A 17332-nucleotide genomic window follows, 5' to 3' on the forward strand; every position below is an offset into this window, starting at 1 on the left:
TGTTTGCACACTATCAAATTAGACCACTGCAGTTAACCCATCGTGCAGTGAAACACCCACATACATGCACACTAGTGAACACACACACTAGGGGGCAGTGAGCAGCCCTATTCACGGCACCTAGAGAGCAGTTGGGGGTTAGGTGTCTTGCTCAAGGGCACTTCAGTTATGGACCGTCAACCGAGGGGATCGAACCAGCAACCTTCCGGTTACAGGGCTGGTTCCCTAACCTCTACAGAGACTTTTATTTTAGGAAATAAACTCAGTCAAATATTACAAACATAATCACCAGGCCTAATATAAAAATATTACATAGAAAATGTTGCTGACACTGAGCTGGATTAAAGTCATTGAAAATGAGCGATGATAAGTGAAATTTCATCTAATACTCTGCTTAACGAAATGCCAGTGGACAACAAGCAGGCCAACAGTGGCCCAGTATCCTCTAGCTTTCAGGGAAAGTAAGCCTTGAGGATCCTTTAGAAATCAAACAAAAACATCAGGCGTTCTTATCAAACACATCAAGGATGCGTTTGCTTTCTGATGGGAATAGTTGCCATTAAAGACCACAGGTTTCCTGTAGGATAACCATCTGGAATCAGTCACATAACACCCAACAGGCCACTATAGTCCTGTACACTGTCACATCAACCCAACAGGATTTTAATGCTGGGAACATGTTCTGATGAGGACAATTCGCCAGCTTCTCGTCTGAATTTTCCCGTTCCACATTAAACGGTGCAGCAGTTACATCAGTTTCAGCCTTGTAGTTTTAACACTGGTAGTATTTTTAAGTAGATGTAGGCTGTCAACAAATCCAAACCAGAGGATCCTATAAATATGCACCACGTAACTTACAATCAAATATGGCATTAGTGAAACAATGTAAAAATATTTCTGCTCAAATGTAGAATTTTAAAAACCCCTCCACTGTTTTTGGTTTGGAAAAAGGAACTTGGGCTTTCTGTACAGTCTTTAACAGTAAGGAAGAGTAAAATTAGCTATATATATATATATATACCTGGACGCCTCCCTTGGGAGGTGTCACAGGCAAGTCCACCGGGGAGGAGACCCCGGGGAAGACCCAGGACACGCTGGCGTGACTATATCGCCCAGCTGGCCTGGGAGCGCCTCGGAATCCCTCCCAGGGAGCTAGTGGAAGTGGCTGGGGAAAGGGAGGTCTGGGCTTCATTGCTCAGGATGCTGCCCCCGCGACCCGAACCCCGGAGAAGCGGAAGATGATGGATGGATGGATGGATATATATATATATATATATATATATATATATATATATATATATATATATATATATATATATACACTGCTCAAAAAAATAAAGGGAACACTCCAATAACTCATCCTAGATCTGAATGAATGAAATATTCTCATTGAATACTTTGTTCTGTACAAAGTTGAATGTCCTGACAACAAAATCACACAAAAATAATCAATGGAAATCAAATTTATTAACCAGTGGAGGCCTGGATTTGGAGTCAAAAGTGGAAAAACACACGACAGGCTGATCCAACTTTGATGTGATGTCTTTAAAACAAGTCAAAATGAGGCTCAGTGTTGTGTGTGGCCTCCACGTGCCTGTATGACCTCCCTACAACGCCTGGGCAGCTCCTGATGAGGTGGCAGATGGTCTCCTGAGGGATCTCCTCCCAGACCTGGACTAAAGCATCCGCCAACTCCTGGACAGTCTGTGGTGCAACGTGGTGTTGGTGGATGGAGCGAGACATGATGTCCCAGATGTGCTCAATCAGATTCAGGTGTGAAGAGCACAGGGGGGCCAGTGGCGAATTTGCCAATCCTGGTGTTCTCTGGCAAATGCCAAGCGTCCTGCACGGTGTTGGGCTGTGAGCACAACCCCCATCTGTGGACGTCGGGCCCTCATACCATCCTCATGGAGTCGGTTTCTAACCGTTTGTGCAGACACATGCACATTTGTGGCCTGCTGGAGGTCATTCTGCAGGGCTCTGGCAGCTCCTCCTGTTCCTCCTTGCACTAAGGCGGAGGTAGCGGTCCTGCTGCTGGGTTGTTGCCCTCCTACGGCCTCCTCCACATCTCCTGGTGTAGTGGCCTGTCTCCTGGTAGCGCCTCCAGCCTCTGGACACTACGCTGACAGACACAGCAAACCTTCTTGCCACAGCTCGCATTGATGTGCCATCCTGGATGAGCTGCACTACCTGAGCCACTTGTGTGGTTGTAGAGTCCGTCTCCTGCTACCACGAGTGTGAAAGACCACCAACATTCAGAAGTGACCAAAACATCAGCCAGAAAGCAGAAAGGTACTGAGAAGTGGTCTGTGGTCCCACCTGCAGAACCACTCCTTTATTGAGTGTGTCTTGCTAATTGCCAGTAATTTCCACCTGTTGTCTGTTCCATTTGCACAACAGCTGTGAAACTGATTGTCAACCAGTGTTGCTTCCTAAGTGGACAGTTTGATTTCACAGAAGTTTGATTTACTTGGAGTTATATTGTGTTGTTTAAGTGTTCCCTTTATTTTTTGAGCAGTGTATATATATATTGCCACTACATCCCTACTTTTGTGTATGTTATTTAGTAAAAGTGGATTAATCTAAGAACCTATTTGGCTTGCACTTATACTGCTGGATTAATGTGCTTTAGTTTCTTATTCTATATTTATGTGATTGTCATTATTGAGCGAACAAATTGACGTAAATAAAAAATAATCATAATTTAAAAATAAAAAAAGGCTCTCCGCCAAGCTCCGCCTTCTTCTCTCAGCCCTCCAATCACAGCGCCGCAACCGTTGCTATGCGCCGTTTGATTTGGAGCTCCGTCCGGCATCAGCGCCAGTGTTTGAGTCTGAGGCTCTGTTTTCGGTTGGAGCACGTCACTGTAGTTTTTGTCGATTTTTATCGTCCACGTCGTCGATTCTTCGTGAATTTGGTACTTACAGCTCTCTTTTGCTACAAGAGCTAAAATAGGCTTTGTGAAAATGTCAAAGCGTACTACTAACGTTGATGTGCCTGCCGTAGAGGCTGAAGTCAGCTTCTTGTGTCCGTTCCACCTTAAATAGTGCAGCAGATGCATTTAAGGTGGTGGCGCTATTTAAGGTGGAAACGAGAGTTTCGAATAGGAATCCATGATCTTAAACTTATCTATATTCACTTGTTTTTTTCATTTTTCCTCTTTCATGTTAAAAGTCTGTCATATGCCAGAATGCAGCGGCTGCAGTATTTACCTAGTTAACTAGCCTAGCTAGTTAAGGTTGAACGGGAAAATTCGAGTAAACCGCTGATTCCAGCCTCGTAGATGGACATTGCTTGTTTTGTTGGTGTTGGTGGAGTTCTGAGGAATTGTGCAAGCAGCCATAGCGCAAATTATCAGGGGTAAAATCGTAATATTAAGCTAAGTCAGTACTGAATTAACACAGTAAAACATTTGGCAGGTGACGTTAATATATTAGCTAGTGAGTTGCGCATGCTCAGTTCGGCGAGTCTGACCAGTTGTGTCACATTAGATCTCAGGCCGAAGTTCATCTGGACTGCAGATTTCTGTGATTTGGTTCTGGGGTTCTGTTTAGCGAAGCTAAAACTGGCGCCCTATTTTCCAGCTTGTTATTCAAATTTTTCGTTCCACCTTAAATGGTGCAGCAGTCGCCAGCGCCAAAACGCCTCTGCCGCACCGTTTAAGGTGGAACGGGAAATTCGAAAAAGAAACGGGCAGATAAGAAACAAGCTTAAGCTTCTTGTACGTTTGTGTAAGTAATGAAAACATTATTAATGGCTGGAATTTCACACCAAACCATTCTGAATGACTCTGTTTACATATACAGTTTATTGGTTTTAAAAACGCCCCTCCATGACAATGTTTTGTTTACACTTTCTAATCAGACTTACTTAAGCATTTTGTTTTCGTCCTTGCACATAAATGAATACGATTGAGGATTATACAGGATATTGACTTATAAGTGTGAGCGAATATGACTCGTTGAATCGGACGTCGACTCACTGGAACGGACAAATCCAATGAATCGGTTCGCTAAACTGAATCGAACTGCCTTTCGATGCTCCGCATCCGTCCGCGCTCAGCGCATCTCTAGGCAAAAATAAGGCGAGGCATTCCGAGGCATTCTGGGATATGTAGTTTCAAACTCACGTAAGCGACAATATTAGCGATTTTCTTCACTAAAGGATATTTAAAGCTACATGTGCATGTTTTTAAACGAGGCTGACAGAGATAGCTTTTTTATTTTTGTAATATAATAAAAATGATTTATTTATTGGCATGGAAAGTATAGGTACTCCTGTCAGCGCACCAAAGCAAGTCTCCTTGTGCTAATTTATAAACTTTAAAACAGGCTAATGTAGTTTATTTAATTTTCTTCATTCATTCAGAGTGGTTTGGTGTGAATTGGTTGATTGTAGAGACTCAAATTTCTTTACAGTGGTGGTGATAGGAACCAGAGGTCCTCCGTGGAATGTTAGTGATGGTAAAATAGTGGAAAATCTGAGATAGGTTTTCTTTGGGGAACGTTTTGCCTCAGTACACTCTGTACATACCTCACCACCACGGATGGATTAAAATAAATGGATTCAAATACATTTAAAGCCAAACCTTACTCACAAAACCCGGACATCAGGCAGTGTATTCATAACCATTTCATCAAATAACTTTTATAGGTGGACACCTGGTTCCTATCACCACCACTGTTAACAATTCTGACTCTGTAAGTTTCTCTAGAGTGGAGCATTTCACACCAAAACCACTCTGAATGGCTCTCTTTACATCTCAATTGTTTAATTGTGTAGACTTTGGTAGAATAAGTAGGAACAAATCAGTGCGGTTCCATAAAATTCATTAAATTAGAAGAAAAACACCAGCTGGCTGTAAATCTGTTTATTATCGGCATGAGGGATACATGCAGCATGACAGACAGATGGATATACTGATTCCCAAAGGGAATTCTGAGCTTTTCAACTGACAAAGCAACAGCAATGGCCTTTCATGTAAACATTTAAACTCAGCTTTAAAGGAATGGTTCAAAAAAAAAATTTTATTTCCCCCACTTATCCCAGACATCAGTCAGCCGAGACATATTTGGTATCTAAATTTTTTGTTTGGTGTAGTGCTGGAGGTACGAGGCTAACGTTGCAAACAAATGCTAGAAGTTAAGTGATACTTTTTAAATCGCACAAACGGGGAAATTCCACCTCCGCATTTAACCCATCCATGAAGTAAACCACCACATACACACTAGTGAATACACACACACTAGGGGGCAGTGAGCACACTTGCCCGGAGCGGTGGGCAGCCCTATCCACGGCGCCCAGGGAGCAGTTGGGGGTTTGGTGTCTTGCTCAAGGACACCTCAGTCATGGACTGTCGGCACTGGGGATCGAACCGGCGACCTTCCGGTCACAGGGCCAGTTCCCTAACCTCCAGTCCATTTTTGTAAGTATTTCCACAAAACGTCTCTCAGCCAGCTCAAACTGCACCCAGCTCTTTATTAAGGTGGCACAGATGTGTTGATGTAATTCAGGTTAACATTTGCATTATAAAAATAAAAGTACAGAAGCAGAATTTGGACACAAAACATGTCTTGGCTATGGAAAAATGTAAAATAGATTTTTTTTTGCCTCAGCATTCCTTTAAGGATAGCTGTACTAATTTACTTTTGTATCTTGACATAGTTGGTCTCTTTGGACTGTCTTACTGGCAGGGGAAGTGGAGGAAAACTGGAGTTGAGTGGACATGAGCATCTCTCCCCCTCTTTTTGCTCTCAGTGGTACTGGCTGCTGCCCCAGTGAACAGGAGGGTCTGCTCATTGTGTGCTAAACGGGGGAGAACACCATGATGAGTTGAAAGCTCTGTGAAAGGAAAAGAATCAAGAATCAAATCTCCTGAAGCAAATCACAGCTGGTGAGTTTGTTGTAGATGGCAGGTGTGTTTGAGATGCCATTCTAATAATCACTCTATTTGAGGAGCTGTTATTTTTTTTCACCAAAAAAGATGTTTTTTTTTGTTTTTTTTGATATGGTGAAAGGAAACAATGCACGGTTCACTTAGCAACAGTGAGCTTCTGCAGGCTAATGTGCTGCTCTTAATCAAGCATTAACCTACTTGGATAAACCAGATTACATCATTTATAGACCAAGTGAGCAGAGACTTTTAGTGACTAAGGCTATATTTACATCCAACCTTGTGCTTTAAAGGACCCACATAATCGGAAAAACTTTGCATCACTTATACAACCCTAATTCCACTGAAGTTGGGACGTTGTGTAAAACATAAAGAAAAACAGAATACGATGATTTGCAAATCCTTTTCAATCTATATTCAATTGAACACACTACAAAGACGAGATATTTAATGTTCAAATGGATAAACTTTATTGTTTTTTGCAAATATTCACTCATTTTGAATTTGATGCCTGCAACACGTTCCAAAGAAGTTGGGACAGGGGCAACAAAAGACTGGGAAAGTTGAGGAATGCTCAAAAAACACCTGTTTGGAACATTCCACAGGTGAACAGGTTAATTGGAAACAGGTGAGCTTTCCCAACCAACACATTCCAAAGAAGTTGGGACAGGGGCGTGTTTCCCACTGTGTTACATCACCTTTCCTTTAACACTCAATAAGCGTTTGGGAACTGAGGACACTGATTGTTGAAGCTTTGTAGGTGGAATTCTTTCCCATTCCTGCTTGATGTACAGCTTCAGCTGCTCAGCAGTCCGGGGGCTCCGCTGTCGTATTTTATGCTTTATAATGCGCCACACATTTTCAATGGGAGACGGTCTGGACTGCAGGCAGGCCAGTCTAGTACCCGCACTCTTTTACTACGAAGCCACGCTGTTGTAACACGTGCAGAATGTGGCTTGGCATCGTCTTGCTGAAATAAGCAGGACGTCCCTGAAAAAGACGCTGCTTGGATGGCAGCAGATGTTGCTCCAAAACCTGTATGTACCTTTCAGCATTAATGGGCCTTCACAGATGTGCAGGTTACCCCTGCCATGGGCACTAACACCCCCCCACACCATCAGAGATGCTGGCTTTTGAACTTTGCGCTGAAAACAATCCAGGCAGTCCTTTTCCTCTTTGGCCCGGAGGACACGACGTCCATGATTTCCAGAAACAGTGTGAAATGTGGACGCGTCAGACCACAGGACACTTTTCCACTCTGCGTCAGTCCATCTCAGATGAGCTCGGCCCAGAGAAGCCGGCGGCGTTTCTGGGTGGTGTTGATATGTGGCTTCGCTTTGCATGGCAGAGTTTTAACTTGCACTTGTAGATGGAGCGACGAACTGAGTTCACTGACAGTGGTTTTCCGAAGTGTTCCTGAGCCCATGTGGGAATATCCGTTACAGAATGATGTCGGTTTTTAATGCACTGCCGCCTGAGGGGTCGAAGGTCACGGGCGTTCAGTGTTGGTTTTCTGCCTTGCTGCTTACTTGCAGAGATTTCTCCAGACTCTCTGAATCTTTTGATGATATTATGGACTGTAGATGATGAAATCCCTAAATTCCTTGTAGTTGCACGTTGAGAAACATTGTTCTTAAACTGTTGGACTATTTGCTCACGCAGTTGTTCACAAAGCTCACCTGTTTCCAATCAACCTGTTCACCTGTGGAATGTTCCAAACAGGTGTTTTTTGAGCATTCCTCAATTTTCCCAGTCTTTTGTTGCCCCTGTCCCAACTTCTTTGGAATGTGTTGCAGGCATCAAATTCAAAATGAGTGAATATTTGCAAAAAACAATAAAGTTTATCAGTTTGAACATTAAATATCTTGTCTTTGTAGTGTATTCAATTGAACATAGATTGAAAAGGATTTGCAGATCATCGTTTTCTGTTTTTATTTATGTTTTACACAATGTCCCAACTTCATTGGAATTGGGGTTGTAAATAAGTAATAAAGCAGTTAGGTGTACAATGTAAACGTTGCTTTCAAAATGTACAAGTCACCCTTCAGTCCACTCAACCCACAAATGAAAACTAAACTGCAAAAACAGCACCTTTTCAATTAACCCCCCCCCCATATATCTCCCTGTTCAGCCTATAGGACTTAAGCACTTCCTCTGAAGTTATAAGGAGTGTTTCAGTGCCAGATTACTTTTTGAATTCAATACAGTGCAAGTTGGCCAATCAGAACAGAGCTTGTTTACATTAGTGCTGAATGATTTGGGGAAAATATCTAATTGAGATTTTGAGATTTGACAAATATTTTGACTGCAATATAAATTATAAATGATACAAAAGATTATTTTTAAATAATTAAGGTTAATGTTTTTTTTCCCTTTGGTCAAGAAGACCAGCATAGCAACTTTTTCTAGCTTGGACTCAAACACCAAATATAGACTGGTGCAGACTGGCAGTGAGCTGTGGTTGTAATGTCATGGGACATGAGTGTTGTCTTGCTTCTGATGGGTCTAACTCATCTACAGACTCTTTTTATTAGGTAAAATTTTCCCACTTAAGACAATGACGCACTTAATAATCTGATCAAAATCGGATTTTTGCAGTTAGTATCTGATTGTGTTTGTATAAACAGCATACTCTGATTACTTCGATCAGGTCAAGGCCATTACCATATTTCTAAAAATATGATAAAGAGGCTTGATTTGAGCTCAGTAATGGGTTTTTTTGGTACATTTTAAGATCTTACTCTGATTTCTTTCATTTCTCTCAGTCTGCGCATGTGTGAAAACAGACAGCGGTACCGGAAATAAGCGAGCAACGTTTAACACAACATCCACGAGATGCAGCACAGGACTTTTTTGGAATGACGCTGAAAGCAAATACATGCTTGACGAGATGAAGAGTTTAAATATTCTTAATTTTCTAAATGATGTATGTCCATATTTTCCTGCCAAAGCAGCGCAATGGTTTAAAAAAAAGGCACAGCTTTATGCTTGAGTTTTACGTTATGTTTACATCATGTCTTATTCTGTGAGTTTATTGGCTGTTTGCAGGCCAAAAGCAGAAATCCAATTACTGTCTTTCTCATGTAGACCTCATGTTTCACATTATCTGATTACCTAGGAGCATGAAAACACACTGAACCAGTTACTGACACAATCTGATTTACTGCAGTTATCAGATTATTAAGTGTAAACACACTGAACCAGTTACTGATACAGTCTGATTTACTGCAGTTATCAGATTATTAAGTGTAAACACACTGAACCAGTTACTGACACAATCTGATTTTCTGCAGTTATCAGATTATTAAGTGTAAACACACTGAACCAGTTACTGATACAGTCTGATTTACTGCAGTTATCAGATTATTAAGTGTAAACACACTGAACCAGTTACTGACTCGATCCAATTTTCTGCAGTTATCAGATTATTAAGTGCATGTAAACACACTCAGTGTTGTTTATGGCATAGGCTCTAATTTAAAGCAGTTATTGGGATTTGAAAATTGCTGGCTTGATTGGTAGAAATGATGTTCATGTAAGTTTTTCAGCTTTAATTTACATACATTAGTCTCAATGGTACAGCAACAAAAATAGCATGTTTAGGTTCTCTGGTGGTTCTGGATGGTAAATAAAGTGTCTATATCTGTGTTGTAGTCATGGTGACGCCTGGTTCCCATCACCACCACTGTAAAGACATCTGAACCATTTCACACCAAACTGCTCTGAATCTCTGTTTGAATCTCTGAATCTCAAAAACATTTAATACAATAACTGAAAGGTGGACACAGAAATGGACCTGACTCACTGTTCAGATGCTGTTTGTCTGTTGTGTGCTGGTCCTCACTGGTAGTGCCAGGCTGTGGTGCGCTGTCTCGAGGCTGCATTGCCAAAGAGGAGTGAGGAAGGTGATGACTGGAACTACTGGCTGACCTGTTTGATTACAGTTATGTCAGAGCAGCACAACTTTCCCAGTTGGTAATCCAGCAGGACATGGTGAGTGCATATACATGCACTCAATAATCCGATCCAAATCAGATTCCTGCAGTTATCTGATTTTTCAAATGGTCATGTAAACACCATACTCAGATCAAGAAATGCGTAATAGCTCCGTAATCAGATTTCTCGGTGCGTATGAACAGATGGTGGATGTTGCAGCGCTGAAACCAAACATGAAAAAAAGGATTTAAATATTCTTCATCTTAGGTTCATATTTTCAAGTAATGTGGCGCAACGTTTAAAAAAAAATGTTTTACGTTCTTCTTCTGAGAGTTTATTGGCTGGTTGTAAAGCAGAAATCTGATTACTGTCTGACTCATGTTGACCCAGAGTTTCCCATTAAATATGCATGTGCATGTAAATATGTTTAATTGGATTACTGACAAAATCTCATTTTCTGCAGTTATCAGATTATTAAGTGCATGTAAACACACTCAATTGTCATTTCTGATTCCAGCCTTAGCTTAAAAGAATAATAAAAGGTTTTTAAGCCCATGTATCTACTGTTATACAACAGTTAGCTCCGGCCACGGAACCGTGCTGTTATTTCACCATAATATCACGTTTTTTTCCACAAACACTATCAATCCACTGAGTTGCTAAGCAACGACTTTGACAGCTGTAGGAGACACTCAAGCCATATGAACGTTTTTACTTCCTACTTTGCCACAAACAGAAAACGGACACTATGATCACATTTGACCGACAGCTGATTTGGTCCGACTCTGAAGACGAGACGGCACTAAATTCCTGTCGTCGCCACTGAGCAGCTTTTCAGTCGGCAGCTGTGGCAGAAGAACAGCTAAACAACCTGGAATCAGCCAGAAATGAACCCAACACCATTCGCCAGACGTGTCTGATCTTCAGAGTCGGACCAAATCAGACTGAGCCGTAAAACTGACCCATTAAAAAACAGAAAAGCTGCTCAGTGGTGACGACAGTTTGGGAATTTAGTGTAAGGAGCTGGAGAACAAACTGCCGGCTGAGCAGCGAGTGGGCGGAGCTCGTTACTCTGACGTAGCAACAAGCAGCTCGTTAAGGAGCTCTAATTAGGAGGAAGGAACTGAACATTAAAACATATTAAACGCCGCGTTCACGGCCAGTTTATTCAATTCTCACTGTATTTATTAACCGTTGTATTTAAGCAATAGAACACAGAGGGAGTGTGTTATCGCCAATAACATCACGGCTGTGATGATCTACTCAGACGAAACCACAGCCATGATGTTATTCCATGATAACACACTCCCTCTGTGTTCTACTGCTTAAACACAACATCGCGTCACGCAGAATCTTTTTAATTACCTTAGAAAACGTGCAGTTACTTCTTTATTGAATATAAAGATTTACACATCAACAAAACATGCAGCGATTCAGCTTCATTGACTGGGTGTCATGAACTAAACCATAAGGCACAAACAAACAAAATAAGAAACTACGGTAACAGACCAAAAGATGCCATTGTTAAAGTCCTCTGCACATTTCTGTACATCACTGTTATTAAAGCAGTCAATTTACATGTTAAGTTAACATGATTATTGTATTAAAATTGAGCTGATTTGCTGTTTTTATAGAGGTTTCAGGCTCTCATGCATTCATTCACTCTCTCTCTCTCGCATCACATACATGCACTCGCCCACAGGCGCTCAGGCGCACCCCTCGCACGTCACTGTTTGCATGGACCAAGACTTACAACTTACAATAATATTAAATATGGTTGATTTTGTTGCAGCGTCAAGATGAGAAAAATACTGATTTAAGACCGCCATCCTGACCACCTCACACGATCGAGATGACGTGAGGTTCACTGAGCCTGTAACAGTGATGCCCTCTGTTACATTGGATTCTTATTTTGTTTGTTTGTTTGTTTGTTTTACAGTTCAGTTCTTGACACCCAGCCAACAAATCTGAATCGCTGCATGTTTCGCTGATAAATCTTTATATTAAATTAAAGAAGTAATTGCGCATTTTACAGGTTAATTAATACGATTCTGGGTGATGATCTACAAGTTCTATGCTGAGCTTCAGGTCTTTCCATGCCCAGCCAACATATCTTCCCATCTGTATCGCTACAGAGTGGAAGGAAGTCTTCATCTGTCTGTAAATTTCCACCAGTGTTAACTGACTGTGCGCTACAGATGGGCATGAAAGATCTCTGAAGTTCTCCTGTAAGTTCCATAGATCAGTATTGATCTATTTCATATGTGAAAGTCTGCTCTGCTGTCATATGACTTACAGCCTTCGACCTACAGCTTTGACCTGTTAGAGATAAGAAACAAACACACTGCAGTTCGTGACATTTTACAGCTTCTCACTGCTGTTTATGGATTATGAAAGAGTGATCAGTTATCAGTTTGACCCTAGAACAGTGCAGTAACATGACTGGTTACCAGGTATCAGAGTCTGTAGTGCGGAAGCCTTTGGCGAAGGGATTACTGGCTATCTTCAGCTGAGTGATCTGTGGAGGAGAGAGAAACAGAAGATCTTAAATGTACCAACATGATGAGCAAGATGACTGGCATTTTAGTTCATCTGCAAGATTATGTGCTGAGTTGCAGCCTGTTGTCCAGTTATTAGTGATTGTGAATGATAGGCTATTCTTTAAAGGGTTTTTAAAATTATTTTTATTAAAGGGTTAAGATGTAAACAGAGCGCTTTGGTGTGAAACTCTCTGTTCTACAGAAACTTACCGAGTCAGAATTGTTCACTGTGCTGGTGATAGGAACCAGACGTCCACTGCCTGATGTCTGAGACTACGGTTTACGACAGTTTTGAGAAGATTTTATCCTAAAACATATTTTAAAATTCATTTGTTTTTCTTTATAAGGTAAAATAGTCCCCAAAACATTTTTTTTCTTCAGATTTACCACTATTTTTTCACTTTAGGATGTTAAAAGCATTAATGCTTTCATTTCTTTTTTTGTTTATGCAAAAAAAAAAAACATGCAAAATGAACTAATAATCATTCCTAGATATATTTATTCACACAGATGTCTTACATGCAATCATGTGTAGAGTCAAGCAGAGCTCATTTTTGGAAAAGAGAGGAAATACAAACAAGAAACATTAAATAATAAATCATTTATGTTAGTACACCACATTAGTCTGGGCAAACACCCTACACTGTACCAATAAGAGTCCTTGGGCAAGACTCCCAACACCGCCTTCGCCTTCCTGTGTAAAAATGATCAAATTGTAAGTCGCTCTGGATAAGAGCGTCAGCCAAATGCCGTGAATGTAATGTAAATGTAAAATTAGAAATTTTACAATGTCTCAATAAATGCATTTACAGCCTTCTTTTATTTACAAGTATTTGCCTCAACCCAACGCATCGGCTCACATTTTGCTTGCAGTCGCTTGCAGGCGACTCCTGGTTCCTATCACCACCTCTGTAAAGACATCTGAGTCTGCAATCTCCGAAATTCCCCTTTAACCATGTGTACTGTGTTGGGATGTTTTCATGCTGAAAGACTTTCAGGTTAGAACCATGTTTGTTACCCTGTGGTTCTGGTAGGCTGTGACTGCAATGAAACGCGTTTCGGTGAAGGAGAAGGTGCAGAAGTTGCGATGGGCAGTGAGCTGACTGTCCTTTCGTTGATCCACCAGAACCACATGAAGCCGAGGCTGATACCGGTGCATGGAGTTCAGGATGATCTGCATGTTCAACAACACGTACATGAAAAAATGAGTATCTGTGCATCACCTAGCTCGAAAAATCGCTCTCCACTACACAGCAACTCTCTGTAGCGCGTGGAATCGAAATACGCCAGGCTCATAATTATACAGTGACACTTAGAGGAGGGTCAATATATTTCTTCAAAGTATACTCTCTTGGAAATATTGACTAAATTCCATGAAATATTGACTCAGTATCTTAAAACAGTGACTTGTTTTCTCAAAATATCAACTGTCTCTCAAAATAATGACTAATGTTTTCATGAAATTTTCAATTAAGATGATATTCTGACTCAAAACAAGGAGGTGTTACATTTCAAGAAAGAAAACGGTCGAGAGAAATCATTATGCCGACATTTGAGACTTGAGAAACTATGGCATTGTTTAGAGATACTAGGTTACATTTTTGAGAAGATAAACCTTTATTCAGACGAATTTGAGAAAATAACTTATTCCCACATCATTTGTCAAAATACTGTCCATCTACAGAGCGAGAGACTAGAGAGACAGCAGAGAGAGAAGAAAAGCAGAAGAAGTGAAACACACTTAGCAGCTGTTGATTGGTGTCTGCATCTTACGTGGCCATTATCGTCCAGCAGGTTGTTGGTGAGTTTCAGGCGGTCGAATGAGACGGTCTGCTTCATCCACTGAGCCCCGCGGGCCGGTGAGTCCGGGTGGAAGTGGACTCGTCCCGGCACTGCTGCGTCCCCTCGCCCTGCCACCAGCCACGAAGAGCTATGGAAGGCGTACCTGCAGAAGAAAAGGAAGATCTTTTTGTCACCATAACGATCCGTATGTGAGTCCACACTTCAGTATCTCACTCTCATAAACACATAATACACATATTTGTTTCTTTAAGGGGTCAAAAATAATCAGAACCAACATTCAGCTGCGTTTGTACACAGATAGGAGTTTTACTGACATTGGTCATGAGAACTTCACCTGTATCTCTTATCATCAATAGGAATGAAGTCCATCAGGAGAACATACTCTGCTGCAGGGTCCATGCCTGTGATGTGCACTTGAAAGGTAGGGAACATCCTCCTTACTCAGCACAGACAAGAAAATATTAGAAGTGAGCATAAATATACTAAAATGAATAAATCATGATCTTTAAAGCATTGTTCTGAAAGGGGAACATCACATTAGATAGATGTAAACAGTGATTGATTCACATATTAATGTATGCAGTTCTGTAATGACAGACAACAACTGTACTGTTGTCTATATACCTAATGCTATTTGGATGAGCAAAAGTTTGGAGTCAATGTTGTGAATAGTACCGATTTGCAGGTAAGTTTTACAATAAACAAAATGTTAGAATAAGTAAATAATTAAAAGTATTATAATAAATTGAATATGACAAATTCAGCACACTTCAAAAGCAGATCATAACATCAATTGAAAAATAAATGTAAATGAATCATTTAAGTATATTATTTATCATTTAATACATTTTTTGTTCATAGAATTCCTGGTTTGGTTAATAAAACAAAACCGAAAAGAATTCCACATTTTTTCAAAATTCCTTGACAGTTCAGTGTGTCAGGTGTAAACAGTGATTCCGAGTGGTTTGGTGTGAAATGGTTCAGACGTCTTTACAGTGGCGGTGATGGGAACCAGGCGTCGCCATGACTACAACACAGATATAGACACTTTATTTACCATCCAGAGCCACCAGAGAACCTACACGAGTCTTCTGAGCTTATATGGAATGTTGATGATGGAAAAATAGTGGAAAATCTGAAATTTTTATTTTTTATTTTTTTTGTTCATTTATTTGTAAATTTCTTGAAGAACTGTTTTGCATGTACCTTTCTGCCATTATTATTTTTAAATACATTTATAGAAGTATTAGGCCAAAATCTTCTCAAAACTATTGTAAAACATACAGTATGTCTCAGACATCAGGCACTGAATTCATAACCATTTCATGTAGGAACTTTCTGTGAGGGAGCTTTTAGAGGTGGACGTCTGGTTCCTATCACCACCACTGTGAACTGTTCTGACTCAGTAAGTTTCCCTGCTAAGATGGAATGTTTGAACTCACCTTCCAGCTTTTGTGACTATCATCTCTGTGCCAAGCTGGTCAAACTGTTGCCACAGTTCGAACGTCTCCAGCTGAACTTTGATGCCCGCTACCTGAGGAGCCTTGGCACAGGTGTCCACTGGCAGGAAAGGTAAGCCTATGGTGCAGGCCTGTGTCAGCTTAGAGACTGGAGACAGAAAAAACGAGGGACAAAGGGAAAGCACACCAGCCTTAGACTCAGGGACACAGGTATGGAAGCCCATTCCTGACTATTAGAATAATAATGGACATATTATTTCATAACAATGATGTAGTATCTCAAACTCTGGAAATAAAGACAGTATGCCAGTGTAAAGACTTACTTTCTTAAAATGTTGACTTAGTATTTCAAAAAATTATGCCTTATTTTTCAAAATAATGACATCAATCAGGACAATGAAGGTGACACTCATTTACAATGTTACCAGGTTGATACTGGATAAAGTGATTGGTAATATGTAAGACCATATTAAATAATAAAAGTTAATTTAATAATAAAAATTACTCAAATCACACACACACACATCGTCTAAGCCGCTTCTCCTTCTGGGTTGCGGGGGGAGCTGGAGCCTATTACTCAAATCAGAAAGTATAAAATAGTTAAACATTAATAATGAACATGTATAAAAAAATAGAAATATATAAAACTAATGAAGGTGTAACTAAAATGGAAAAGTTAATCAAATCAAAAGAAGATAAACAAAAGGAGGATACGATCAAAAAAGGAAACTAATTGAACAAATAGGTAACTAAGAAAAAAATAAAATGAATGAAAATGACAATAATAGTAAAAATCAAGTAAAACGGTTGCAGGCAGAGTGGAGGTGGTTATAAAGTTAAAAGTTTTGCCAAATAATTGCTTAGTATCTTGAAATAATTACTGGTTTTCTTAAAATATTGACTTAATATCTCAAAACATAATGACTTAGTTCTTTGAGATGGTATTTTGTCAGCATTTTGACTCTCTGCCTCAAAGTAATGACTTACATTCATTAAATTTATTTCATTAAGCAGTTTATGAATTAGCGAAACAAAGCTCAAAGGGAAAATCAGCATTTACCATCCATTGAAGTGTTTCTGTGCTGCTGTAGTTCTGCTCTGCTGGTTTATTAGGTTGTCCAATTAAATCCAAACTCTGTCAGAACCTCCACGCCAAAGTTTCTCTTTAACAAGGTGAATGAAGCACCTTCTAAGCTCTGCGTCCATGCAGTCTGTGCTGGACCGAGCTACTGGTTTTTATATGTTCTGAGATGCTAATTAGGCTCCAGCTCAACACCTCAGTGTCCAAAACACATACACCATCAAGACCAAGTACTGCTTAATCACATGCATATATTACCTTCTATTATTGACTGACGACAGAAGGCCAACAGTGGGCCCATGCTTTGGCAACAATCGATCAAATGTCTCTGTGATCCAATAGCAGCGGTCAACACACGGCTAATTGGAACGGTATAGCTAGGAGACAAAGGAGATGCCCTCTGACCCATAGAGGACAATGCAGTTCTTCAGTGGTTCAACTCTGCCTTTAGCCAGTGCTAAATTAATGGATCTGTAAGGAGCCTGAAGGACCTGCCAGACAGCTAAAATGGATCAGTTAATATTCTTTTACATATGAATAGATTTGGCTAAAGACAAATTGTGAGGAACCCTGAGGAACCCTGAGGAACACTGCGCTTATCTGCAGGTATCCCTCAGGG

At 40.4% G+C, this 17332-nt stretch overlaps 1 protein-coding gene across 1 annotated transcript; it reads right to left on the reverse strand.

The window, feature by feature from the left end:
* Positions 1 to 5673: 5673 nt before the first annotated feature.
* On the reverse strand, positions 5674 to 17014 carry LOC108424004 (T-box transcription factor TBX1). The gene is made up of 8 exons (XM_037530914.1): positions 16972 to 17014; positions 15615 to 15780; positions 14507 to 14608; positions 14143 to 14314; positions 13388 to 13543; positions 12280 to 12347; positions 9699 to 9823; positions 5674 to 5841 (listed from the first exon to the last, which is right to left on the reverse strand). The coding sequence occupies exons 1-8, from the start codon at positions 17012 to 17014 to the stop codon at positions 5684 to 5686; spliced, it is 990 nt and encodes a 329-aa protein (XP_037386811.1). The 3' UTR covers positions 5674 to 5683.
* Between the last annotated feature and the right edge of the window lie 318 nt (positions 17015 to 17332).

This window comes from Pygocentrus nattereri, chromosome 19 (genome assembly GCF_015220715.1).
Source record: "Pygocentrus nattereri isolate fPygNat1 chromosome 19, fPygNat1.pri, whole genome shotgun sequence".
Lineage (NCBI taxonomy): Eukaryota > Metazoa > Chordata > Actinopteri > Characiformes > Serrasalmidae > Pygocentrus > Pygocentrus nattereri.

What these genes read in the sequence shown, in the direction of transcription:
- LOC108424004 (XM_037530914.1), bottom strand. Translation starts at nt 17,014, where the DNA reads ATGGGCCCACTGTTGGCCTTCTGTCGTCAGTCAATAATAGAAG. An exon ending in ACTACAGACTCTGATACCTG is followed by an intron (nt 9,824 to 12,279) that starts GTAACCAGTCAT and finishes GTAATCAAACAG; the next exon opens with GTCAGCCAGTAGTTCCAGTC. An exon ending in AGACAAACAGCATCTGAACA is followed by an intron (nt 5,842 to 9,698) that starts GTGAGTCAGGTC and finishes TTCCTTTCACAG; the next exon opens with AGCTTTCAACTCATCATGGT.